Source organism: Rhinoderma darwinii, chromosome 2 (genome assembly GCF_050947455.1).
Source record: "Rhinoderma darwinii isolate aRhiDar2 chromosome 2, aRhiDar2.hap1, whole genome shotgun sequence".
Classification (NCBI taxonomy): Eukaryota; Metazoa; Chordata; class Amphibia; order Anura; family Rhinodermatidae; genus Rhinoderma; species Rhinoderma darwinii.
The window spans coordinates 174257753-174285489 of NC_134688.1; the positions used below are offsets into that span (position 1 = coordinate 174257753).

Sequence of the window (27737 nt, forward strand, 5' to 3'; positions counted from 1 at the left end):
TGGTGGAAGATGGAGTCAGTCTCACAGACATAGAAGCAGGTGCAGACTGATTACCTATGGGCGTGGATACAGAAGCTGTGCCTGGCAGATCCTTAACATAAGCTTTCTAATTTCTGAATTTGATCAGTCAGTAACGTAATCTGCGTCTCTCTATCTTTTTTTTATCTTCGAATCTAGGCATATGAGATGTCCTTTAATATAGCCCTTATGGGCATCCCACAGGACATGCAGAGACATGTCTGGGGTAGCGTTCAGACAAAAATATTCCTCCAGTAAGGAGGTTAGGTACTTTTCATTGTCTTCGGAACCTATAGGCATCTCGTTCCCCATTTAGGGGATTTCTTCAGGCAGTTAATGTATCTGAAAGTTAGAAAATAGAGGAGTGATCAAAATGCAAATGGACTCCTATACTAGCGGAAGAGCAGTATTTGTAGACGCTCTTGAGAGATAAATTGGAAGTCAAGATGATGGTATGACTTATGAGCAGCTGAATAAAAAGTATAATCTATGAGTGAGGGTCATAAACTTCTCCAGCTGTCCATTAAATGTAAAGCATATAATGCATTTTGTAGTTTGCTCAGTGCTCTGTAAGAGATAGTAGATTTCCCAGATGAAGAATCTACAGAAGGGTTTAATGTCACGTTCAGATCACCCCCCTAGAATGACCACTCCCTCCTTGAATGAATCTAGTAAGGTAAGTGTGTCCAATAACCAAGAAATTTGGTTGGTATTGGGGGAGTAAACTTTGGCGAATGTAAAGTGTTTACGAATCGACATGCCCCTTGAGAAACTGATATCTGCCTTCAGGGTCTTGCTGATGTATAATGTAAGAAAAGGGTATATTTCATTGAAAACCAATGCTCACACCCCTCGCAGCAGAACTGTCAGAGCCATCATGATACCAGGTAGGATAATAGGAGAATGACTGGTTAGGATGCTTATTAAATTTGAAATGTGTTTCCTGTAGGAATAAAATAGAGCAATGTTGTTTTCTTAGTAAAGAGAGATTTGTCTTCGTTTCGACGGGGAATTGAACCCTTTAACGTTGTAAGAAGCTGTAGTTAAATCAGCCTTATAGTGGGTGAAGGTGATGGGGTATATAAGCAGCTATAGAAGTCTGTAATAAAGAGTAGTATTAATACGTCCCTTTTCAGGGTAGCAACGTAAGGTGAGCATTGGTAACCACAAAAGTAGGATATGCATACAGATCTTGAAGTGGGCAACTCACGTGAGAAACAAAACAACAAAACCAATAGCAAAATTATTGAAATCTTGTGTAGGAATATCTTAGTTAAAGGACTATTTCTGTCTCCTGTAAGAGGAAAAGGGGGGGATGGGGTAACAAAACGGTTGTTCCATCGTACCTCTTGGAATTCAATCACAAATGCTGTATAATGCAAACTTTATCATTATGACCCTATAACACCATTCACATTTATAACGTTAATGTGCAGCAAGAGCAGACAATGAATGGAAAAGGAACAAAGATAACAGTGAGTGAGAGCCCGTAGAGCCCAGTGTAGAAAGAATAGAGAGCAAAGAAATATCTATTAATGGATCATATAGTTACGTATCTAGGTACGAAATCAAAGAACGAAATCAAGGCTGAGTCCAGCAAAATGTCCTTTGACATTGTAGAAGAATGGCCGGAGCAGGTTACATGTCATGTTCAGGTCTCCTCTCTGATAATTTGTTTCGGTGTGGGGCGATTGGTACGTTTCTTTGACCTTTGCTGCTTCGGAGTGGAAGTACTTTCCCAAGGCATAATTGGTGACATTACCGGCAGAGAGGTTAAATCCTGGACTATGTCCCAGTTTTCAATAGGAAAGGGAGCTATATACAAGTGTCGGTACACTTCATTTAGATCCTGGAACTTAGAGACCAAATGCCTGTGTCCTTTGTAGATAAAGGATAACCCAAAAGGAAATGTCCATCGATAGGCTATTTTGTTGTTCCAAAGCCAATCTGTAAGCAGTTTCATCAGTCTCCTTTTTTGTAGGGTTATGGAGACGAGGTCTTGAAAAGTGGTTATCGGTACTCCCTCATATGTGAGAGGGACATTTTCTCTCGCTCCAGACAGGACTAAAATTAAGAAAGCGGCATATCACATCACGGGGGGATCAGTGGGTTTTGGTCTCGGTCGGAGAGCTCTGTGTGCACGCTCGATGATAAAACATCGGAGGACTTTCTGTTCTAACCGCTGAGAGGCAGACCTCCTGCACTACTGTTATAATGGCGTCTGAGGAAACTGTCTCCGGAATATCGTGAATGCCGATATTGTTACTTCTTCCCCTATTTTCTTGATCTTCAAAGGCAATACATAGGGAACTCAGATGATCTTGGCAGGTTGAAAAACTTGAGAGTTTGCCACATTATAATCCAAAAGGTAGGCCTGAGTGTTTTCTTTCAGTTCCACTTTGTGACCAATATGCTTAAATTCTTACTTAATATCAGACAGTGTTTTAACTATCGGTTCTAGCGCTTTGTGGAGTACCTGTTTGAAAAACTATCTGGAAAGAGGGAGATCTCCAGTCTCCATTGTCTCCTCTGTTCCACTCTCGTCCTCTGATGTATCTGAGCGTGTGTCCTCTCTGCGTGTTGCAGATGCGAGCGCCATCTTGGACTCTCGTGCAGCTGCTGCCACCAGCTGTTTTTTGATAAAATTTGTCCAAATCGCCTTGCTATCCGGCGGTTCTTTGTGATCCAGCTTGATCTCTGCGCTTTCCCCCACCATATTTTACCAGTTTGTGAAGTTTCAATCTAGCGTAAGCTTATGTATGAGGGCGGTGAATCTGCAGAGCTCAGCCTTGCGCGTCCATACAGTCCGGCAGTTGGCTCCACCCCCCTTGATGGGTGTAGCTTTTTAAATGGGGTCATTTTGGGGAGGTTCCTTATGTTCTGGAAATCAACATTTCCTTTATATTTTTAAGCTTTGTAATATTTTAAAAAATGTGGAATAATATATTTGATAACACATTAGTAGAGCAATTACGTAAATATGTGAACTATTCAAATAGGAAATAAATGATTTTAAAAAAAACAACGCAAATCATATCAGCCTAATTTTAGCACTTACATATAGTACAATATGTCTCAACAATGTCAGAATGACTTGGAAACGCAAAACCATTACAGAGTTATTTTCCAAAATGTTCACACTTGCAAGAATTTTAAAATCTGGCTTGATCCTTAAGGCCAAAACAGGCTCAGCACTTAAGGGGTTAAACTTGACAGCAACATAATATATTAGTTACAGTCGTTGTTTGACAAACATAACAGCCCACAAATTTTAATATTATCCAAAGGGATCAGCTAGCTCTGGCAAGACATTTTTTCTGTTTATGAAATAAAGAATACTATTTAATGAATTCTATGATATACAGTATTTATAGACAATTCCAGACACTTCATAATTTCCTGATAGTAGAACAAAATGTACTCTTCTCATACCAAGACAGTGGAAATTACAGTTTATGTGCCTTAAAGATATAATAATTTGTACTTGAATTCGCACATTGTACTTCACGCTAGAAAAAAAGACAATGGACCATTCTTACATTAAACAAGAATCAATAGACGCTCATTGTTCTTTTTATGTATACACTGATGTGTAGTGGTTTGCCCATCCTGTATATTACGATCGTAATATTGAGACTGAAATACCTTAAAGGGTAGCTAAACTTTCCAAAAACTTTTGACATGTCATAGTGATATGTCAGAAGTTTTGATCTGTGGGGGTCCAAGCACTGAGACTCCCACCGATCGCTAAAACGAAGCGGCAGAAGTGCTCGGGTGATCACTGTGCCGCTTTATTTCTGATAAGGTTTCCTCGGTAAGCCGAGCAAGTGATGTACGGGCTCAATAGAAAGTCTATGAGCCCATACACCAAAGAAAGCTCATTAGAAACTAAGCAGCACAGCTTCGTGTGACAGGAGCAAACGAGCGCCGATCAACGATGTCTCGTTGATCGGCGCTCGCTGCACCGGCCGCTTGCCGGTGTAAAAGGGCCTTTACTCATTTGTTTGATTTGGTTCTCTTTATCTAATTTTAAAAAAATCTGATTTCGTTTTAGGTAAAATGTATGCAGAAATATAGAAAAATTCTGAAAGGTTCACAAACTTTCAAGCACTGTTGTAGAATTTTCTTTTATCCTTAAGCTTCAAAACAATATTACTGACAGATAGGGTATATATATTTTTTTTTTGGGGGGGGGGGGTCTCTGATTCCTTTACTATGTACACAATCCTCACAGCTCTTTGGGCTGTGATCACATTGCACCATGCTGTGATCACACCACTTGTACAAATCTCAAAAATGACTTGAATTTCCCCTGATGAATCGTTGATACAATCCAATTTCAGGATAAAATGCAAAGACATAAAAACTAGATATCTTTAACCCCTTAAGGACGCAGCCTAGTTTGGGCCTTAAGGCTCAGAGCCCATTTTTCAAATCTGACATATTTCACTTTATGTGGTAATAACGTCGGAATGCTTAAACCTATCCAAGCGATTCTGAGATTGTTTTCTCGTGACACTTTGGGCTTCATGTTCGTGGTAAAATTTGGTCGATATATTTAGTGTTTATTGGTGAAAAATTGCAAAATTTAGAGAAAATTTTGAAAAAATTGCATTTTTCAGAATTTAAATGCATCTGCTTGTAAAACAGACGGTTATACCACCCAAAATAGTTACTAGTTCACATTTCCCATATGTCTACTTTAGATTGGCATCGTTTTTTTAACATTCTTTTATTTTTCTTGGACGTTACAAGGCTTAGAACATAAACAGCAATTTCTCATATTTTTAAGAAAATTTCAAAAGCCTTTTTTTTAAGGTACCTCTTGAGTTCTGAAGTGGCTTTGAGGGGCCTATGTATTAGAAACCCCCATAAAACACCCCATTTTAAAAACTAGACCCCTCAAAGTATTCAAAACAGCATTTAGAAAGTTTTTTAACCCTTCAGGCATTTCACAGGAATTAAAGCAATGTGGAGGTGAAATTTGCAAATTTCATTTTTCTTGCTGAATTTCAATATTATTCCATTTTTTTCTGTAACACAGAAGATTTTACCAGAGAAATACTACTAAATATGTATTGTCCAGATTCTGCAGTTTTTAGAAATGTCCCACATGTGGCTCTAGTGCGCTCGTGGAATAAAACACAAGCCTCAGAAACAAAGGAGCACCTAGTGCATTTTGAGGCCTCTTTTTTATTAGAATATATTTTAGGCAGCATGCCAGGTTTGAAGAGGTGTTGAGGTATGAAAGCAATGGAAACCCACCAGAAGTGACCCCATTTTGGAAACTAGACCCCTCAAGGAATTCATTTATGGTTGTTGTTATCATTTTGACCACACCGTTTTTTCACAGCACCTATTTGAATTGGGCTGTGAAATTAAAAAAATGATATTTTTTCCATTAAGATGTAATTTTTGTTCAAAATTTCTTATTTTCACAAGGAATAAAACACCCCATTTTGTTGCCCAATTTGTCCTTAGTGCGGCAATACCCCATTTGTGGTGATAAACTGCCGTTTGGGCCCATGGGAGGACTCAGAAGGAAAGGAGCGCTATGTGTTTGTTGGAGTCCAGATTTTGCTGGATTGGTTTTCGGGTTCCATGTCGCATTTGCAGAGCCCCAGAGGTATGAAAGCAATGGAAACCCACCAGAAGTGACCCCATTTTGGAAACTAGACCCCTCAAGGAATTCATTTATGGTTGTTGTTATCATTTTGACCACACCGTTTTTTCACAGCACCTATTTGAATTGGGCTGTGAATTAAAAAAATGATATTTTTTTCCATTAAGATGTAATTTTTGTTCAAAATTTCTTATTTTCACAAGGAATAAAACACCCCATTTTGTTGCCCAATTTGTCCTGAGTGCGGCAATACCCCATTTGTGGTGATAAACTGATGTTTGGGCCCATGGCAGGACTCAGAAGGAAAGGACCACCATTTGGCCTACTGGAGCTTTTCTTGTGCTAAGTCATGTAGGCAGAAGCCCCTGAGGTACCAGTACAGTTAAAACCCCCGAGAAGTGACCCCATTTTAAAAACTACACCCCTTAAGACATTCATCTAGTGGTGTAGTGAGCATTTTGACCCCACAGTTATTGTGTAAAAGGTAATGCGCAGCAGATGGTGCAAAGTGAGATTTGCAATTTCCTATGCATATATGCCATTTCAGTGTCTGATATATTGTGCCCAGCATGTGCCACTGGAGACATACACCCCATAAATTGTAATGTGGGTTCTCCCGGGTACGGCAATACCCTACATGTGGCTGTTATTAGCTGACTGGGCACACGACAGGGCTCAGAAGGGAAGGACCACCATTTAGCCTACTGGAGCTTTTCTGGTGCTAAGTCATGTAGGCAGAACCCCTGAGGTACCAGTACAGTTGAAACCCCCGAGAAGTGACCCCATTTTAAAAACTACACCCCTTAAGACATTCATCTAGTGGTGTAGTGAGCATTTTGACCCCACAGTTATTGTGTAAAAGGTAATGCGCAGCAGATGGTGCAAAGTGAGATTTGCAATTTCCTATGCATATATGCCATTTCAGTGTCTGATATATTGTGCCCAGCATGTGCCACTGGAGACATACACCCCATAAATTGTAATGTGGGTTCTCCCGGGTACGGCAATACCCTACATGTGGCTGTTATTAGCTGCCTGGGCACACGACAGGGCTCAGAAGGGAAGGACCACCATTTAGCCTACTGGAGCTTTTCTGGTGCTAAGTCATGTAGGCAGAACCCCTGAGGTACCAGTACAGTTGAAACCCCCGAGAAGTGACCCCATTTTAAAAACTACACCCCTTAAGACATTCATCTAGTGGTGTAGTGAGCATTTTGACCCCACAGTTATTGTGTAAAAGGTAATGCGCAGCAGATGGTGCAAAGTGAGATTTGCAATTTCCTATGCATATATGCCATTTCAGTGTCTGATATATTGTGCCCAGCATGTGCCACTGGAGACATACACCCCATAAATTGTAATGTGGGTTCTCCCGGGTACGGCAATACCCTACATGTGGCTGTTATTAGCTGCCTGGGCACACGACAGGGCTCAGAAGGGAAGGACCACCATTTAGCCTACTGGAGCTTTTCTGGTGCTAAGTCATGTAGGCAGAACCCCTGAGGTACCAGTACAGTTGAAACCCCCGAGAAGTGACCCCATTTTAAAAACTACACCCCTTAAGACATTCATCTAGTGGTGTAGTGAGCATTTTGACCCCACAGTTATTGTGTAAAAGGTAATGCGCAGCAGATGGTGCAAAGTGAGATTTGCAATTTCCTATGCATATATGCCATTTCAGTGTCTGATATATTGTGCCCAGCATGTGCCACTGGAGACATACACCCCATAAATTGTAATGTGGGTTCTCCCGGGTACGGCAATACCCTACATGTGGCTGTTATTAGCTGCCTGGGCACACGACAGGGCTCAGAAGGGAAGGACCACCATTTAGCCTACTGGAGCTTTTCTGGTGCTAAGTCATGTAGGCAGAACCCCTGAGGTACCAGTACAGTTGAAACCCCCGAGAAGTGACCCCATTTTAAAAACTACACCCCTTAAGACATTCATCTAGTGGTGTAGTGAGCATTTTGACCCCACAGTTATTGTGTAAAAGGTAATGCGCAGCAGATGGTGCAAAGTGAGATTTGCAATTTCCTATGCATATATGCCATTTCAGTGTCTGATATATTGTGCCCAGCATGTGCCACTGGAGACATACACCCCATAAATTGTAATGTGGGTTCTCCCGGGTACGGCAATACCCTACATGTGGCTGTTATTAGCTGCCTGGGCACACGACAGGGCTCAGAAGGGAAGGACCACCATTTAGCCTACTGGAGCTTTTCTGGTGCTAAGTCATGTAGGCAGAACCCCTGAGGTACCAGTACAGTTGAAACCCCCGAGAAGTGAACCCATTTTAAAAACTACACCCCTTAAGACATTCATCTAGTGGTGTAGTGAGCATTTTGACCCCACAGTTATTGTGTAAAAGGTAATGCGCAGCAGATGGTGCAAAGTGAGATTTGCAATTTCCTATGCATATATGCCATTTCAGTGTCTGATATATTGTGCCCAGCATGTGCCACTGGAGACATACACCCCATAAATTGTAATGTGGGTTCTCCCGGGTACGGCAATACCCTACATGTGGCTGTTATTAGCTGCCTGGGCACACGACAGGGCTCAGAAGGGAAGGACCACCATTTAGCCTACTGGAGCTTTTCTGGTGCTAAGTCATGTAGGCAGAACCCCTGAGGTACCAGTACAGTTGAAACCCCCGAGAAGTGACCCCATTTTAAAAACGACACCCCTTAAGACATTCATCTAGTGGTGTAGTGAGCATTTTGACCCCACAGTTATTGTGTAAAAGGTAATGCGCAGCAGATGGTGCAAAGTGAGATTTGCAATTTCCTATGCATATATGCCATTTCAGTGTCTGATATATTGTGCCCAGCATGTGCCACTGGAGACATACACCCCATAAATTGTAATGTGGGTTCTCCCGGGTACGGCAATACCCTACATGTGGCTGTTATTAGCTGCCTGGGCACACGACAGGGCTCAGAAGGGAAGGACCACCATTTAGCCTACTGGAGCTTTTCTGGTGCTAAGTCATGTAGGCAGAACCCCTGAGGTACCAGTACAGTTGAAACCCCCGAGAAGTGACCCCATTTTAAAAACTACACCCCTTAAGACATTCATCTAGTGGTGTAGTGAGCATTTTGACCCCACAGTTATTGTGTAAAAGGTAATGCGCAGCAGATGGTGCAAAGTGAGATTTGCAATTTCCTATGCATATATGCCATTTCAGTGTCTGATATATTGTGCCCAGCATGTGCCACTGGAGACATACACCCCATAAATTGTAATGTGGGTTCTCCCGGGTACGGCAATACCCTACATGTGGCTGTTATTAGCTGCCTGGGCACACGACAGGGCTCAGAAGGGAAGGACCACCATTTAGCCTACTGGAGCTTTTCTGGTGCTAAGTCATGTAGGCAGAACCCCTGAGGTACCAGTACAGTTGAAACCCCCGAGAAGTGACCCCATTTTAAAAACTACACCCCTTAAGACATTCATCTAGTGGTGTAGTGAGCATTTTGACCCCACAGTTATTGTGTAAAAGGTAATGCGCAGCAGATGGTGCAAAGTGAGATTTGCAATTTCCTATGCATATATGCCATTTCAGTGTCTGATATATTGTGCCCAGCATGTGCCACTGGAGACATACACCCCATAAATTGTAATGTGGGTTCTCCCGGGTACGGCAATACCCTACATGTGGCTGTTATTAGCTGCCTGGGCACACGACAGGGCTCAGAAGGGAAGGACCACCATTTAGCCTACTGGAGCTTTTCTGGTGCTAAGTCATGTAGGCAGAACCCCTGAGGTACCAGTACAGTTGAAACCCCCGAGAAGTGACCCCATTTTAAAAACTACACCCCTTAAGACATTCATCTAGTGGTGTAGTGAGCATTTTGACCCCACAGTTATTGTGTAAAAGGTAATGCGCAGCAGATGGTGCAAAGTGAGATTTGCAATTTCCTATGCATATATGCCATTTCAGTGTCTGATATATTGTGCCCAGCATGTGCCACTGGAGACATACACCCCATAAATTGTAATGTGGGTTCTCCCGGGTACGGCAATACCCTACATGTGGCTGTTATTAGCTGCCTGGGCACACGACAGGGCTCAGAAGGGAAGGACCACCATTTAGCCTACTGGAGCTTTTCTGGTGCTAAGTCATGTAGGCAGAACCCCTGAGGTACCAGTACAGTTGAAACCCCCGAGAAGTGACCCCATTTTAAAAACTACACCCCTTAAGACATTCATCTAGTGGTGTAGTGAGCATTTTGACCCCACAGTTATTGTGTAAAAGGTAATGCGCAGCAGATGGTGCAAAGTGAGATTTGCAATTTCCTATGCATATATGCCATTTCAGTGTCTGATATATTGTGCCCAGCATGTGCCACTGGAGACATACACCCCATAAATTGTAATGTGGGTTCTCCCGGGTACGGCAATACCCTACATGTGGCTGTTATTAGCTGCCTGGGCACACGACAGGGCTCAGAAGGGAAGGACCACCATTTAGCCTACTGGAGCTTTTCTGGTGCTAAGTCATGTAGGCAGAACCCCTGAGGTACCAGTACAGTTGAAACCCCCGAGAAGTGACCCCATTTTAAAAACTACACCCCTTAAGACATTCATCTAGTGGTGTAGTGAGCATTTTGACCCCACAGTTATTGTGTAAAAGGTAATGCGCAGCAGATGGTGCAAAGTGAGATTTGCAATTTCCTATGCATATATGCCATTTCAGTGTCTGATATATTGTGCCCAGCATGTGCCACTGGAGACATACACCCCATAAATTGTAATGTGGGTTCTCCCGGGTACGGCAATACCCTACATGTGGCTGTTATTAGCTGCCTGGGCACACGACAGGGCTCAGAAGGGAAGGACCACCATTTAGCCTACTGGAGCTTTTCTGGTGCTAAGTCATGTAGGCAGAACCCCTGAGGTACCAGTACAGTTGAAACCCCCGAGAAGTGACCCCATTTTAAAAACTACACCCCTTAAGACATTCATCTAGTGGTGTAGTGAGCATTTTGACCCCACAGTTATTGTGTAAAAGGTAATGCGCAGCAGATGGTGCAAAGTGAGATTTGCAATTTCCTATGCATATATGCCATTTCAGTGTCTGATATATTGTGCCCAGCATGTGCCACTGGAGACATACACCCCATAAATTGTAATGTGGGTTCTCCCGGGTACGGCAATACCCTACATGTGGCTGTTATTAGCTGCCTGGGCACACGACAGGGCTCAGAAGGGAAGGACCACCATTTAGCCTACTGGAGCTTTTCTGGTGCTAAGTCATGTAGGCAGAACCCCTGAGGTACCAGTACAGTTGAAACCCCCGAGAAGTGACCCCATTTTAAAAACTACACCCCTTAAGACATTCATCTAGTGGTGTAGTGAGCATTTTGACCCCACAGTTATTGTGTAAAAGGTAATGCGCAGCAGATGGTGCAAAGTGAGATTTGCAATTTCCTATGCATATATGCCATTTCAGTGTCTGATATATTGTGCCCAGCATGTGCCACTGGAGACATACACCCCATAAATTGTAATGTGGGTTCTCCCGGGTACGGCAATACCCTACATGTGGCTGTTATTAGCTGCCTGGGCACACGACAGGGCTCAGAAGGGAAGGACCACCATTTAGCCTACTGGAGCTTTTCTGGTGCTAAGTCATGTAGGCAGAACCCCTGAGGTACCAGTACAGTTGAAACCCCCGAGAAGTGACCCCATTTTAAAAACTACACCCCTTAAGACATTCATCTAGTGGTGTAGTGAGCATTTTGACCCCACAGTTATTGTGTAAAAGGTAATGCGCAGCAGATGGTGCAAAGTGAGATTTGCAATTTCCTATGCATATATGCCATTTCAGTGTCTGATATATTGTGCCCAGCATGTGCCACTGGAGACATACACCCCATAAATTGTAATGTGGGTTCTCCCGGGTACGGCAATACCCTACATGTGGCTGTTATTAGCTGCCTGGGCACACGACAGGGCTCAGAAGGGAAGGACCACCATTTAGCCTACTGGAGCTTTTCTGGTGCTAAGTCATGTAGGCAGAACCCCTGAGGTACCAGTACAGTTGAAACCCCCGAGAAGTGAACCCATTTTAAAAACTACACCCCTTAAGACATTCATCTAGTGGTGTAGTGAGCATTTTGACCCCACAGTTATTGTGTAAAAGGTAATGCGCAGCAGATGGTGCAAAGTGAGATTTGCAATTTCCTATGCATATATGCCATTTCAGTGTCTGATATATTGTGCCCAGCATGTGCCACTGGAGACATACACCCCATAAATTGTAATGTGGGTTCTCCCGGGTACGGCAATACCCTACATGTGGCTGTTATTAGCTGCCTGGGCACACGACAGGGCTCAGAAGGGAAGGACCACCATTTAGCCTACTGGAGCTTTTCTGGTGCTAAGTCATGTAGGCAGAACCCCTGAGGTACCAGTACAGTTGAAACCCCCGAGAAGTGACCCCATTTTAAAAACTACACCCCTTAAGACATTCATCTAGTGGTGTAGTGAGCATTTTGACCCCACAGTTATTGTGTAAAAGGTAATGCGCAGCAGATGGTGCAAAGTGAGATTTGCAATTTCCTATGCATATATGCCATTTCAGTGTCTGATATATTGTGCCCAGCATGTGCCACTGGAGACATACACCCCATAAATTGTAATGTGGGTTCTCCCGGGTACGGCAATACCCTACATGTGGCTGTTATTAGCTGACTGGGCACACGACAGGGCTCAGAAGGGAAGGACCACCATTTAGCCTACTGGAGCTTTTCTGGTGCTAAGTCATGTAGGCAGAACCCCTGAGGTACCAGTACAGTTGAAACCCCCGAGAAGTGAACCCATTTTAAAAACTACACCCCTTAAGACATTCATCTAGAGTGTAGTGAGCATTTTGACCCCACAGTTATTGTGTAAAAGGTAATGCGCAGCAGATGGTGCAAAGTGAGATTTGCAATTTCCTATGCATATATGCCATTTCAGTGTCTGATATATTGTGCCCAGCATGTGCCACTGGAGACATACACCCCATAAATTGTAATGTGGGTTCTCCCGGGTACGGCAATACCCTACATGTGGCTGTTATTAGCTGCCTGGGCACACGACAGGGCTCAGAAGGGAAGGACCACCATTTAGCCTACTGGAGCTTTTCTGGTGCTAAGTCATGTAGGCAGAACCCCTGAGGTACCAGTACAGTTGAAACCCCCGAGAAGTGAACCCATTTTAAAAACTACACCCCTTAAGACATTCATCTAGTGGTGTAGTGAGCATTTTGACCCCACAGTTATTGTGTAAAAGGTAATGCGCAGCAGATGGTGCAAAGTGAGATTTGCAATTTCCTATGCATATATGCCATTTCAGTGTCTGATATATTGTGCCCAGCATGTGCCACTGGAGACATACACCCCATAAATTGTAATGTGGGTTCTCCCGGGTACGGCAATACCCTACATGTGGCTGTTATTAGCTGCCTGGGCACACGACAGGGCTCAGAAGGGAAGGACCACCATTTAGCCTACTGGAGCTTTTCTGGTGCTAAGTCATGTAGGCAGAACCCCTGAGGTACCAGTACAGTTGAAACCCCCGAGAAGTGAACCCATTTTAAAAACTACACCCCTTAAGACATTCATCTAGAGTGTAGTGAGCATTTTGACCCCACAGTTATTGTGTAAAAGGTAATGCGCAGCAGATGGTGCAAAGTGAGATTTGCAATTTCCTATGCATATATGCCATTTCAGTGTCTGATATATTGTGCCCAGCATGTGCCACTGGAGACATACACCCCATAAATTGTAATGTGGGTTCTCCCGGGTACGGCAATACCCTACATGTGGCTGTTATTAGCTGCCTGGGCACACGACAGGGCTCAGAAGGGAAGGACCACCATTTAGCCTACTGGAGCTTTTCTGGTGCTAAGTCATGTAGGCAGAACCCCTGAGGTACCAGTACAGTTGAAACCCCCGAGAAGTGAACCCATTTTAAAAACTACACCCCTTAAGACATTCATCTAGTGGTGTAGTGAGCATTTTGACCCCACAGTTATTGTGTAAAAGGTAATGCGCAGCAGATGGTGCAAAGTGAGATTTGCAATTTCCTATGCATATATGCCATTTCAGTGTCTGATATATTGTGCCCAGCATGTGCCACTGGAGACATACACCCCATAAATTGTAATGTGGGTTCTCCCGGGTACGGCAATACCCTACATGTGGCTGTTATTTGCTGCTTGGGCACATGGCAGGGCTCAAAAGGGAAAGATGAGGGGGATAAGCTGTGCGGAGTGCATCAGGGTAAATTAAAAATCAAGGGATGTATGGTAAATTTTAAAACAATCTTTCATACAGAGCCCTGGTTTTTCGGGACACGTGTCGCATTGGTATGTTGTGTCCTTCCTTATCCCCCTCTTATAGCACACTTTGCACCTCTTTTGACTTTTTCCCTTCTTGCCAGTTTGGGGAACTTCTCCTGGAAAGTGTTGCCCTGGTACGATGCGTGTGGCCTCGCTTCCAGAAGTACTGGGTGCCCCTCCTTCCTGGTCGCCAAAAATTAGGTTCTTTATAACCACCTCTTGAAATTCCAGGAAAGTTCCCCTCTGGCCTGCACATCGACGTAGCACGTACGCATTGTACAATGCCATCTGTATGATGTGCACGGCCAGCTTCTTATACCACACCCTCGATTTCCGCGTAGCGCTGTAGGGCTTCAGGACTTGATCTGACAAGTCCACCCCTCCCATGTACCTATTGTAGTCCAGGATGCAATCTGGTTTGGGGGTCTCTGTACTGGTACCTCGTACAGGTACATGGGTACTGGTGTGGCCATGTATTGTTGTCAATACAAGGACATCTCTCTTGTCCTTGTACTTGACACACAATATGTTGCTACTAGAATGTGCCCTGCTCTCACCCCTTCTGAGTGTTTGCCCAAGCAGTGTTTTAGGGAGGCCTCTAAGATTTTTTCTAGCAGTGCCGCATGCCGCAGTCCTTCTGGAAGCGAGGCACTTGAAGAGCGGGACGCTGGTATAAAAATTATCCAGGTAGAGGTGGTAACCCTGGTCCAGCAGTGGGTGCACCAAATCCCACACAATTTTTGCGTTAATTCCCAGTAAGGGGGGGCATTCTGGGGGCTGAATACTGCTGTCCTTCCCTTCATATATCCTGAATTTATATGTATACCCTGATGCACTCTCGCACAGCTTATACAACTTCACGCCATACCTTGCCCTCTTACTTGGCAGGTATTGGCGGAATTGAAGCCTCCCTTTAAAATGTACCAGGGACTCATCAATGGAAATACACTTCTCGGGGGTGTATGCTTGGGCAAACCGGGCACTGAAATGGTCTAATAGGGGTCTCAGTTTATATAAACGGTCAAAACTGGGGTCATCTCGGGGTGGGCACTGCTCATTATCGGCATAATGTAGGAAGCGAAGTATTGCCTCATAACGCATCCTGGACATGGCCATACGGTACATCGGGGTGTGGTATAGGATGTCCGTGCTCCAGTAGGTCCTAATGGATGGCTTTTTTAGAAGCCCCATGTTCAAGAGCAGTCCCCAGAACTTGCCCAACTCTGCTGCGTTTACAGGAGTCCACCTCTGGGATTGGGCATAAAATGAGTTGGGGTTCTTGGTGATATACTGTTGGGCATATAAATTAGTCTGGGTGACCATTAGCTCTATAAAGTTATCAGTGAAGAAGAACTTGAAAAAGTCCATCTCACTGAACCCTGCCGTGTTAAATTTGATGCCTGGGCTGCCCGTGTACTCAGGGATTTGGGGTTCATAATGGTCTGGTGTGGGCGTCCAAATGGGGTCACTTCGCTCAGGGGTATCACTTGTTGTGGGGTCACTTCTCTCAGGGATTTCTACTATGGTGGTGGTCCTGGGGCGTCTCCTAGGGGGTCCCTCCTCTTCATCGCTGGATGAGGAGGTAGACAAATAAAATAGTGTATCGCCATCCGACGAGTCTGTGTCGGAGGCCAGAAATGCATACGCCTCTTCAGCAGTAAATGTCCGTTGGGACATGCTTGTTGTGCGAAGACAAAATTTATATACTGCAAAAAAATAAATCCCTAACTGGGAGCAATAGGATAGCACAACTAGCACAAATGTGTGTTTTGTTTTTAGAGAGCAAGTGGACTTCCCTGACACTAAAGCTAACTAGGGCGAGGGTTCCTAACACTAAACCTAACTAAATTTTATGTGGACTTCCCTAACGCTAAACCTAACTACGGCGACGATTCCCTGACACTAAACCTATCTAGATTATTTCAAGCTTCCCTGACACTAAACCTAACTACGGTGACGGGTGCCTGACACTAAACCTATCTAATTATTCCGAGCTTCCCTGACGCTAAACCTAACTACGGTGATGGATCCCTAACGCTAAGCCTATCTACGGTGACCGATTCCTGACGCTAAATTCCCTGACACTATACCTAACTACGCTTTTTGACGGTTCCCTGACACTAACTAACCCTAATACTAAACTAACCAGTTAAATTTTCAAAATTGGCTAAACTAACTATTTTTTTTTGTTTCTTTTTTTTCTTTTTATATTTTTTTTTTTGTTTTATGTTTTATATAGAAAAAAATGAAAAAAAAATCCCCAGGGACCAAGAAATGTGGTCCTGAAGACTGAAAAGTGGTCAGTGATAGGAGATCACTGACCAAAAAACGTGGGTAGAACTCAAAGAGGAAGGGAACAGGAGTGGGTAGTGGATGGGGTGGTGGGAAGCAAAAAAAACGTTGTTTTAGAAACTTTTTTTCACTTTTTTTCACTTCTTTTCTCTCTGACTCTCTGCTCACAACCGATCTCAACGCCTCGCTAACTCCAACAGGGCGTTCAGGGCGGTTGCAGCAGGATGTGAGGTCAGAGAGAGGAAGTGACGAGAATGATCGCTGCTATTGGCTAGTTACTCACTGACTAGCCAATAGCGGCGATCGGCGAGGCGGGACCATAGTAAATGGTCCCGGCCCATTATGCTGTGATAGCATGCTGTCAGAAACAGCAGCTATCACAGCTCAGGAACGCCGGGCTCGAGCACTGCTGTGCTGAATGAGACCGATCGCTGCTATTGGCTAGTTACTCACTGACTAGCCAATAGCGGCGATCGGCGAGGCGGGACCATAGTAAATGGTCCCGTCCCATTATGCCGTGATAGCCTGCTGTCAGAAACAGCAGCTATCACAGCGCATGAACGCGCCGGGCGCGCGCACCGCTGTTCTAACTGCAAGACGTACTATTACGGCATGGAGCGCGAACGATAGAGCTGCCATGACGTAATAGTACGTCAAGGAGCGGGAAGGGGCTAATACTAAACTAACCAGTTAAATTTTCAAAATTGGCTAAACTAACTATTTTTTTTTGTTTCTTTTTTTTCTTTTTATATTTTTTTTTTGTTTTATGTTTTATATAGAAAAAAATGAAAAAAAAATCCCCAGGGACCAAGAAATGTGGTCCTGAAGACTGAAAAGTGGTCAGTGATAGGAGATCACTGACCAAAAAACGTGGGTAGAACTCAAAGAGGAAGGGAACAGGAGTGGGTAGTGGATGGGGTGGTGGGAAGCAAAAAAAACGTTGTTTTAGAAACTTTTTTTCACTTTTTTTCACTTCTTTTCTCTCTGACTCTCTGCTCACAACCGATCTCAACGCCTCGCTAACTCCAACAGGGCGTTCAGGGCGGTTGCAGCAGGATGTGAGGTCAGAGAGAGGAAGTGACGAGAATGATCGCTGCTATTGGCTAGTTACTCACTGACTAGCCAATAGCGGCGATCGGCGAGGCGGGACCATAGTAAATGGTCCCGGCCCATTATGCTGTGATAGCATGCTGTCAGAAACAGCAGCTATCACAGCTCAGGAACGCCGGGCTCGAGCACTGCTGTGCTGAATGAGACCGATCGCTGCTATTGGCTAGTTACTCACTGACTAGCCAATAGCGGCGATCGGCGAGGCGGGACCATAGTAAATGGTCCCGTCCCATTATGCCGTGATAGCCTGCTGTCAGAAACAGCAGCTATCACAGCGCATGAACGCGCCGGGCGCGCGCACCGCTGTTCTAACTGCAAGACGTACTATTACGGCATGGAGCGCGAACGATAGAGCTGCCATGACGTAATAGTACGTCAAGGAGCGTGAAGGGGTTAAGGACCAGTTCACTGTAGCTAGGTCTTGGTATAGCGAGGGGGGGTTGCAAACAAAGGCTGTTTTGAGTACTGGTACACTGAGGGATCTAAGTTTAAATATAGACTCCTTCAGCTGCTCTTCACATGCTTTGTTTTCAGACATTTTTTGGGGTGTAAACGCGTAGAAAAAGGCCTGAAAAAACGGAAGCTGAAAGCCTCCAAACATCTGCCCATTGATTTCAATGGGAAAAGCGGCTTTTCGTTTAGACGGGGCGTTTTTTTAGGCGGCCATTTGAAAAACCGGCGCGTAAAAAAACACCCCATAAAAAGAAGTGCATGTCACTTCTTCAGCCGTTTTTCATTGTCTCAATAGAAAAACAGCTCCAAAAACGGCTCAAAAAAACGCATCGAAGAAGTTTGATGCTTTAAAACTGGCTGAAAATCAGAGGCTATTTTCCCTTGAAAATAACTCCGTATTTTACAGCCGTTTTTACTTTAGCGTGTGAACATGCCCTTAGTGGGGTGTGACTTCTCAGCTATAACGGAACCCTGCTGTTTCCCTTTTTTTTTGCCCTAATACACCTGCCTGGACCCTTAAGCCACGTTCACACATGGCAGAATTTTTCCACTGCAAATGTTGGTGCAGATTCGGGGCAATTACGCAATGAATCTGCACCAACATTTGCATATTTGACAGATAATTCAGACGTTGCATATATCACAGCGGACTTGCCACAGATTTCAGTTTTTGCATTGCAAAAGCTGAAATCCGCAGGGAAATTCCACTCCTTCTCCGCAACAGACAGTGCATGCTGTGGAGGGGAAATTCTGCACCGCAGCCTTATTTCCGCACAGTTATTTTCCGACAGGTCTGAACTAAGTTTCCTAAAAATGTATAGAAACAAATGTAAAAAACGGCTGCTGCAGAATTCCAATAGAACTGTCCGCAGCGGAATTCAACAGCAATTCCACCACGTCTGAATGTGGCCTTATGCTCCTGAATTAGGGTATGTTCACACGATGAGAGGCATTTACGTGTGAAAAGACAGACTGTTAACAGCTGCCTCATTTCACACGTAAATGCTCCTCCTCGCATTTTGCGAGCCGTCTGAGACGCTCGTAAATCTTGAGCTGTGCTTCATTGAGTTCAATGAAGAACAGCTCAAATTACGTGGCAAAGAAGTGCCCTGCACTTCTTTGCCGAGGCAGTCCATTTACGCGTCGTCGTTTGACAGCTGTCAAACGACGACGCATAAATTACAGGTTGTCTGCACAATACGTCGGCAAACCCATTCAAATGAATGGGCAGATGTTTGCCGACGTATTGTAGCCCTATTTTCAGGCGTAAAACAAGGCATAATACGCCTCGTTTACGCCTGAAAATAGGTCGTGTGAACCCAGCCTTAGTCATACCATTAGGTCTGCCAATCCTAACTAGAGCACTTTTGTAATCTAATGAACAGGTAGGGTGTTTGTATACAAAGGCCCTTTTTAGGGCTTGTACATATTGGTAGCGATCATCACTGTGACAAAGAAATTTACCTTGAGCTGTGTAGATGTTTTTTAGAGTTAGATCACTGATACCTGTTTCTACCTCTAAGACTTCGTTCACATCTGCGTGGGGTCTCCGTTCATGGGTTCTTTCGGAGCTTTCCGTCAGGGGAACCCATGAACGGAAACCATAGGTTTCCGTTTGCATTACCATTGATCTCAATAATGACGGATCCAGTGCAAATGGTTTCCGTTTGTCACTGTTGTTTAAGGGTTCCGTCGTTTTGACGGAATCAATACCGTAGTCGACTGCGCTATTCATTCTGTCAAAACAACAGAACCCTTACACAACGGTGATAAACGGAAACCATTTGCAACGGATACGTCACCGTTGAAATCAATGGTGATGCAAACGGAAACCTATGGTTTCCGTTTGGTTTCCGTTCATGAGTTCTCGTGATGGAAAGCTTAGACGGAACCCATGAACGGAGCCCCGACGCAAATGTGAATGAAGGCTTAGCCCTGTATTCTGCTGGGTATTCATTTTGCTTCTTAAGATTTGCCTTAGGGTAAGGCTACATGGAGCGGCCCTGACACGGTCGCAACACGGCCAACAACCGCGCTGGCACTATGTAGGCGCGGCTGTCAAATACCTTCTTAAGGGGTATTCTGGTTACATGCTCATGCGCACTGCCGCTCCATTCATTCTCTATGGGAGCGCCGGAGATAGCCAAGTGCAGTGTTCGGCTTTTTCCGGCGCTGCCATAGAGAATGGATAGGGGTAACTTGTAACCTGCAAAATCGTGCGGCAATAAAGGGTGTATTAATTCATGGCCGCATGATTTTGCAGATAAAGGGACGGTTTACCCGCATTAACGCGCGGCCACTAACAGGGTATTTGACAGCTGCACCGAACATGGTGCCAGCGCGGTTGTTAGCCCCGTTGCGACTGTGTCAGGGCCGCTCCGTGTGGCCTTACTCTTATAATCATTTGTTATTGTTTAATTATAACTAATAAAAGTTATGTTACTTTCCACAGGATTTGAAATTACATTGAAGTTGTAAAACTTTTTTAAATAAACCTTTGTTTTAGTGCTTTGTCTGCACTCTAAGGCCGGGTTCCCATGGGACGGATACACTGCGTAAAAATCACGCAGCGTGTCTTACCTGGAACTCACAGGACATTCCATCCGAAAAATCGCACCACATTGTGGTGCGATTTTTCAAACGGAAATTCCGCTGCGGAAGAAAGCTGTTCATACTTACCCCCTCTCTCCTTTGACGTCCGCTCTGGCCTCCCTGGGTGACGTTGCAGCCCATGTGACGCTGCAGCCTGTGATTGGCTGCAGCGGTCACATGGGATGTAGCGTCATCCCAGGAGGCCGGACTACAGGAAGATGGAGGGCGTTCTGGGTAGGTATGTTTTTTTTTTCTTACGACGTTGCGAATTTTGCTGCGTAAATGCCGCAATTACGCCGCAAGGGTTGCGACGCTTGGCTTTCTGTCAACTTAAACGCAGAATAATTTGACATGCTGTGGAATTAAATTCCGCACCGCAGGTCAAATTATTAACGTTTAGGGTATGACCAGACGGGGCGTATTTCTTCCGCCACTGTCCGAATCAATGCCGCACATAATCTGCGTTGCAGATTCTGTTGCGGCTCTGCCTAAAATGGGCATTAAATTGATGCGGACTAGCCGTTGTGTATTGAGGTGAAAGTACTTCCCTTCTCTCTATCAGTGCAGGATAGAGAGAAGGGACATCCCTTTCCCTAGTAAAAGAAATTCATACTTACCCGGCCGTTGTCTTGGTGACGCGTCCCTCTTTCGACATCCAGCCCGACCTCCCTGGATGACGCGGCAGTCCATGTGACCGCTGCAGCCTGTGATTGGCTGCAGCCGTCACTTGGACTGAAACGTCATCCCGGGAGGCCGGACTGGAGGAAGAAGCAGGAAGTTCTCGGTAAGTATGAACTTTTTTTTACACATCGATCTATATTGTGATCGGTAGTCACTGTCCAGGCTGCTGAAACAGTTACTGCCGATCACTTAACTCTTTCAGCACCCTGGACAGTGAGTATCTCCTGACGTCGCCTAGCAACCCTCCCGTAATTACGGGTGCACACACGTAGTCACCCGTAATTACGGGAGCCCCATAGACTTCTATGGGCCTACCATGCCCTAATAACGGCCCGTCATTACGGGCGTTCAGTCTGGCTATAGACCTAGAAATACATGGGTCCAGCCAGAATGAAGAAAGATCATGTTCTTAAAACCAATACGCTATGCAACACACATTACATCTGCGGATTTCATTCCGGAATTTTGAATCTCCATTGAAGTCAATGGAGAAATTCCGCAATGAGTCCACAACAGGTCCGCTACAAGTCCGCAACAGCCAGTGAATGCTGCGGACACCAAATTCCGCACCGCAGCCTATGCTCCGCAGCGGAATTTTCCGCAACATGTAAACGAACCTAACGAAAAAGGTGTGGAAAGCAATGGAGAAACGTGTACGCTGCGGATTTCCGCAGCGGACTGTCCACAGCGGAATTCCAAAGCAATTCTGCCACGTCTGGTCATGCCCTAAGGGCATGCCCCCACGTGGCGGAATTCCTCCGCAACTGTCCGCATCAATGCCGCACCTAATCCGGGTTGCGGATTACGGCTGCGGATCTGCCCAAAATGTGCAGTAAATTGATGCGGACTAGCTGTTGCGGACAGCGGTAAAAGTGCTTCCCTTCTCTCTATTATCAGTGCAGGATAGAGAGAAGGGACAGCACTTTCCCTAGTGAAAGTAAACGAATTTCATACTTACCGGCCGTTGTCTTGGTGACGCGTCCCTCTTTCGGCATCCAGCCCGACCTCCCTGGATGACGCGGCAGTCCATGTGACCGCTGCAGCCTGTGATTGGCTGCAGCCGTCACTTAGACTGAAACGTCATCCTGGGAAGCCGGACTGGAGACAGAAGCAGGGAGTTCTCGGTAAGTATGAACTTCTATTTTTTTACAGGTTGCTGTATATTGGGATCGGTAGTCACTGTCCAGGGTGCAGAAACAGTTACTGCCGATCGCTTAACTCTTTCAGCACCCTGGACAGTGACTATTTACTGACGTTTCCTAGCAACGCTCCCGTAATTCCGGGAGCCCCATTGACTTCCTCAGTCTGGCTGTAGACCTAGAAATACATAGGTCCAGCCATGAGTCCGCAACCAGTCCGCCACTGCTCCGCAACAGACAGAGCATGCTGCAGACACCAAATTCCGCTCCGCAGCCTATGCTCCGCAGCGGAATTTTACACATCGTCTAAACGAACACTTCTAAATTTAAGTGGAAGTCAATGGAGAAACGGCTCCGCTGCGGATTAACGCTGCGGAGTGTCCGCAGCGGAATTCAAGTGAAATTCCGCCACGTGTGAACCCAGCCTTGCACTGCATTTTTTTCCGCAGCGTGGCCATAAGATTTACTAAATCTCTCCCACTTTGCTGCTACTGTAAACGCTATGGAATTTCCGCACACAATTCCCTAGTGGAAATTCCTCAGTTTTTAAACTACGTGGGAACCCGGTCTGAGGCTTTGTTAGTATAGTCTAGATTTGCTGCAGATTTTACATGTATTTTTCAAGCCAGAGTTAGTAACAGAACCTAAACAGAAGAAATATATAAAGGAAGGCATTATAGGTCTGCTCTCCTGAATCCAATTCTGGTTTTGGCTTAAAAAATGCATGCAAAATCTTTAGCAAATCTGCACTATTTGAACAAGGCCTAATACTAATTAGGATATGCCGGGCCAGGCAGGGATGGCGTGAGTTTCGCTGCCTTTATTTGTCTGTTGTGATTGTACCATAAGCTCTCCCAGTTGCTCTACTCCATGTTGTTTTGCTACTATAGAGGAACCGTATAATTTTTGTGTTTATTTTATAATATTTGTTTTGGCTTATGATGTATATTTTATCGAGTATTTATTAAAAGTAAAACTTTAGACAGCTATGTTGTTTTTTTCTGATGAATATATTTCCTGCTTTTTTGTTGACACTGATTAATGATTTTTACATGTTATTAAAAATATTCCTATGGCCATAAAACATACAAACAATAAACTTTTCAATATACTGACACTATTAAATATGCTGATATTAAAGGTATATTCCCATCTCAGAAATGTATTACATATCCACAGGAACTCCCATAGAATATTATGAAGAAAGCTTCAGGCATGTACGGCCCCCTGTTCACATAGAAGAATCGGCTGTTTCCGTATCTTCCAAAGAATAGAATTCGGAGAGTCGCACGCATGCCCAGCTCGAATAGGTGATAACTGGTAGATCGGTCAAGGTCTCAGCGGTTGGACCCCCACCGATCTACCAGGTATCACCTATTCATTAGATAGGTGAAAACTGGTAAAAACGCTTCACAACAGGAATACCCTTTTTAAACCTGAAACACTAATTGTTTTATATAAGAAATTAATTATTGATGTCTGTCTTCTCAGATTAGCATAAACTTGGTATATGGAATGTCTTTCAATGGGATTATTTGAAGGAAATCTGGCTTTTGACAACCTTTAACATAGTTCTAAGTAGGCTTAAGTTCCGTTTTAAGCCATCCAGCCTGAAAGTGATGGCAAATAAAACATTGATTATGCACATAGGGTCAACTTTCTCAACTCACTTCATATTTTTGGGTTTCTAAATTTACAAAATACAGTAAAAACAAATAAAAAAATTTAAGGTTAAAAATGTGTCCTCACCCACCCCACCCTCATTTTACATGGGTAGTGTTTCCTAAGTAATCTAGAAAAGAGTTAAAGGATAATTTAGCACATATCTCCTTAACATAATAAGCATAATGCAAATATATTTACCTATACACTGTGTTTTGTTCTTAGGGTGACAAGTCATATACAGGACCCTGTGGAGGACGAGATTGCAGTGAAGGATGCAAATGTTACCCAGAGAAAGGCAGTCGTGTAAGTACTAATTTTGTTAATTTTTGTTATTGATTTTCCTTTACCATGCTTTGAAGTCTCGTTTTATCTCAAATTTACGTATTGTAAACCAATGATTTGTGTGAACCAATCAGATTTCAACTGGAAACATGTTAGGATGAGTTCAGACATGCTGCAGACACATTCCTCAGAAAATCTGCAGCAAAACCATAATAAAATCCGCAACATAAAGAATACTTGCTGTTTTGATTTTGGATCTTTTTGCTCCATTGAATGCAATGGGACGATATCTGCATCAAAATCCCAACAAAACCATGATGGAACGAGCATTCTGCAGATTTGAAGATCCGTTCTGCAAGGCCAAATCTGTGTAGATTTTTTACGCACTATGTGTAGGAGATATTGGAATATCTCATACACTTTAATGTAAATACAGCTCGCTGTGGATTTCGCCTGGGGACGGTCTGTAGTAAATTCACCTTGCAGAGGTGTAACTTAAAGTCTATAGTCCTCAATACCAAATCTGTTACAGACCCCCCCCCCCCCCACCTACCATGTGCCATTTATAATACTGGTGTCTTCATATGTGGCAGAGGGACCTTAGGGCACCCATAGGCATAGGGGCTACCTCTGCACCCCTATAACTATGCATCTGCTGCCATCCCTGACAGATGCGGGACCCAGCTTTAGGACCCACACCTATACCGATAACAGGGGTTATTCGACCCTCGTTTCGTATGGGGAGACTGGTTGCCGATTTGACGTGAGGACTAAGTGGAGAGGTGGCCACGCGTGCGCTTGCCTTTCTCTATTATGTTCTATGGGAGTTGGGCAATAGCCGAGCAAGCATTATTCGGATGTTTCCGTAACTACCATTGAACAGACCTTTTTACTTGAAAACACTGAATCAAATTATAGAAAACTATATATCCCCAAGACCCAAGTAGGCTAGCATGGGAGACCTGACTGGTCTGTTACCTCAAGTGTGGAGAAGAGATAAAGTCAATATGATCTCTATCCAAATTTATCTAATTAAAATGAGACCAAGAAGAAATTTTCAAAATGCAAATTGGTATTAAGTTTAATCCATGTTGAAAAATTATCTTTTGTTATTCAAGCTACATAAGGGACTCAGTGGCTGTTATTTAGTGTTCACTTTTACTAAATAAAACCGTTTATATGGAAAGAAATCTTTTTGTGTGAACACATATTTTTTTAATCAACTTTATTTGACTTCAATAACTCAGTGTACGAAAGCATTATTGCCTGTCAGTGTAAGGGCTTATTCAGACGAACGGGATATACGTCCGTGCAACGCGCATGATTTTCACGCGCGTCGCATGGACCTATGTTAGTCTATGGGGCAGTGCAGACAGTTGCGTGATTTTTACGCAGCGTGAGTCCGCTGCGGAAAAAGTCAGGACATGTCCGTTCTTTGGGCGTATTTCGCGCAACACGCACCCATTGAAGTCAATGAGTGCGTGAAAATCACACGCACCACACGGAAGCACTTCCGTGGGACGCGCGTTGTTCGCGCAACAGCAGTCAAAAGTATGTTTGCAAACAGAAAAGCACCACGTGCTTTTCTGTTTACAAACATCCAAACTGAGTGTCATAATGATGGCGGCTGCGCGAAAATCACGCAGCCGTGCATCATACGGGGCTGCCACACGGAGCTGTTAAGTGCCTTTTGCGGACGCAAAACGCAGCGTTTTTTGCGTGCCCAAAACGCACACACTCGTGTGAATCCGGCCTAAAACTGACCGCGTTCACGGGCTGTTGATCGGTGACAGCTGTAAATCACAGCCGGGCTCCTGTAATGATCGCGCAGGCACAGTTTCTGTGCCTACACGATCAGATGTTCATGTATGGCATTCTGTGGCAACTAACAGGTGAAGTCATGTACGCCATTCTGCGTTAAGGGGTTAAATACTTCCCTTACTACCAGGGAGAGCCTGTTATTCCTGCTTTATTTAGACACTGAACTTTGACAGTGTATACAAACTCAAACAGGACTCACACAGGGTCTCTCTCAATAACCTATGTTGCCCTAAGCTAAGGTAGCATAGGAGGCCTAACATCTCATGCACATGACCGTTGTGCCACTTGGGCCGTTTTTGACGGCATCCGAGTGGCACCCGATAGTCTTCACGGACCCATTCACTTTAGCGGGTGAATCGGGTCTGTGAAAAATGGTCCGAGTCTCCGATCCGAGGAAAGATAGAACATGTCCTATTTTTCCTCGGATCACTGACAGAACGGCACACACGGTCATGTGCATGAGGCATAAAAGTTGTTCTTTAAGCTGGCAAACAAATTAGATAAATATGAATGGATCAAATCTAATGTATGGTGGGTAACAGGGATAAGTGGCATCAGATGTGTTTGGCAGATGTTCATCCTCTCTCTGACAGTAAAAATTCACACTCAAGTGATCTAGGGATGCACTTTTATGGGTTTGTCTGGGAAGTTAACTGTCGGCCGCAGGAGTGTTTGGCTGACCGCTAAAGTGTATGGCCAGTTGAAAGCCTACCACAGACATATATATATAACCCAATGCAATGGTACAATGAATATTAAGTGTTCATAACAATTTCTGCATCTGTGGTATCAAACATATTGGAAAAGTTCCCTATGCTGAATAATGATATTACTGCACTCATTGAATGTAGCAATGATTGACAGTGAATGTCCAATCACCAACAATACAAGAGTTTGAGTGATGTTTGCTTTGGGTTGAATATTTTCTAATATGTAGAACCAATCTCTGTGTATGTAATGTTCTGATAGCAATTCAGAGCGCATCAAAAATATAATATGACTATCAGAACACATAAAACCTTACTGCCTATCACTGGCAAAATGGATGGCAAAGAATAAGAATGCGCATATCCTCCAAACATGGAATAATTTTATTCTCTGTATACATTTGTATGTATAACTACAATAAGGGCATGACCACACATGGCGGAATTCCTCCGCAACTGTCCGCATCAATGCCGCACCTAATCCGGGTTGCGGATTACGGCTGCGGATCTGCACAAAATGTGCAGAAAATTGATGCGGACTAGCTGCTGCGGACTGCGGGAAAAGTGCTTCCCTTCTCCCTATCAGTGCAGGATAGAGAGAAGGGACAGCACTTTCCCTAGTGAAAGTAAAAGAAATTCATACTTACCGCCCGTTGTCTTTATGACGCGTCCCTCCTTCGGCATCCAGCCCGACCTCCCTGGATGACGCGCCAGTCCATGTGACCGCTGCAGCCTGTGCTTGACCTGTGATTGGCTGCAGCCGTCACTTACACTGAAACGTCATCCTGGGAGGCCGGACTGGAGACAGAAACAGGGAGTTCTCGGTAAGTACGAACTTCATTTTTTTTTACAGATACATGTATATTGGGATCGGTAGTCACTGTCCCGGGTGCAGAAACAGTTACTGCCGATCGCTTAACTCTTTCAGCACCCTGGACAGTGACTATTTACTGACGTCTCCTAGCAACGCTCCCGTCATTACGGGAGCCCCATTGACTTCCTCAGTCTGGCTGTAG

At 44.4% G+C, this 27737-nt stretch overlaps 1 protein-coding gene across 1 annotated transcript in view; it reads left to right on the top strand.

The window, feature by feature from the left end:
* The window catches only part of COL4A2 (collagen type IV alpha 2 chain), a 252511-nt gene that overhangs the window by 36093 nt on the left and 188681 nt on the right, over window positions 1-27737 (top strand). The window contains exon 4 of the mRNA XM_075852496.1: window positions 24134-24214. Within this exon, the coding sequence (XP_075708611.1) occupies window positions 24134-24214 (81 nt within the window). The remainder of the gene's footprint in view (window positions 1-24133; window positions 24215-27737) is intronic.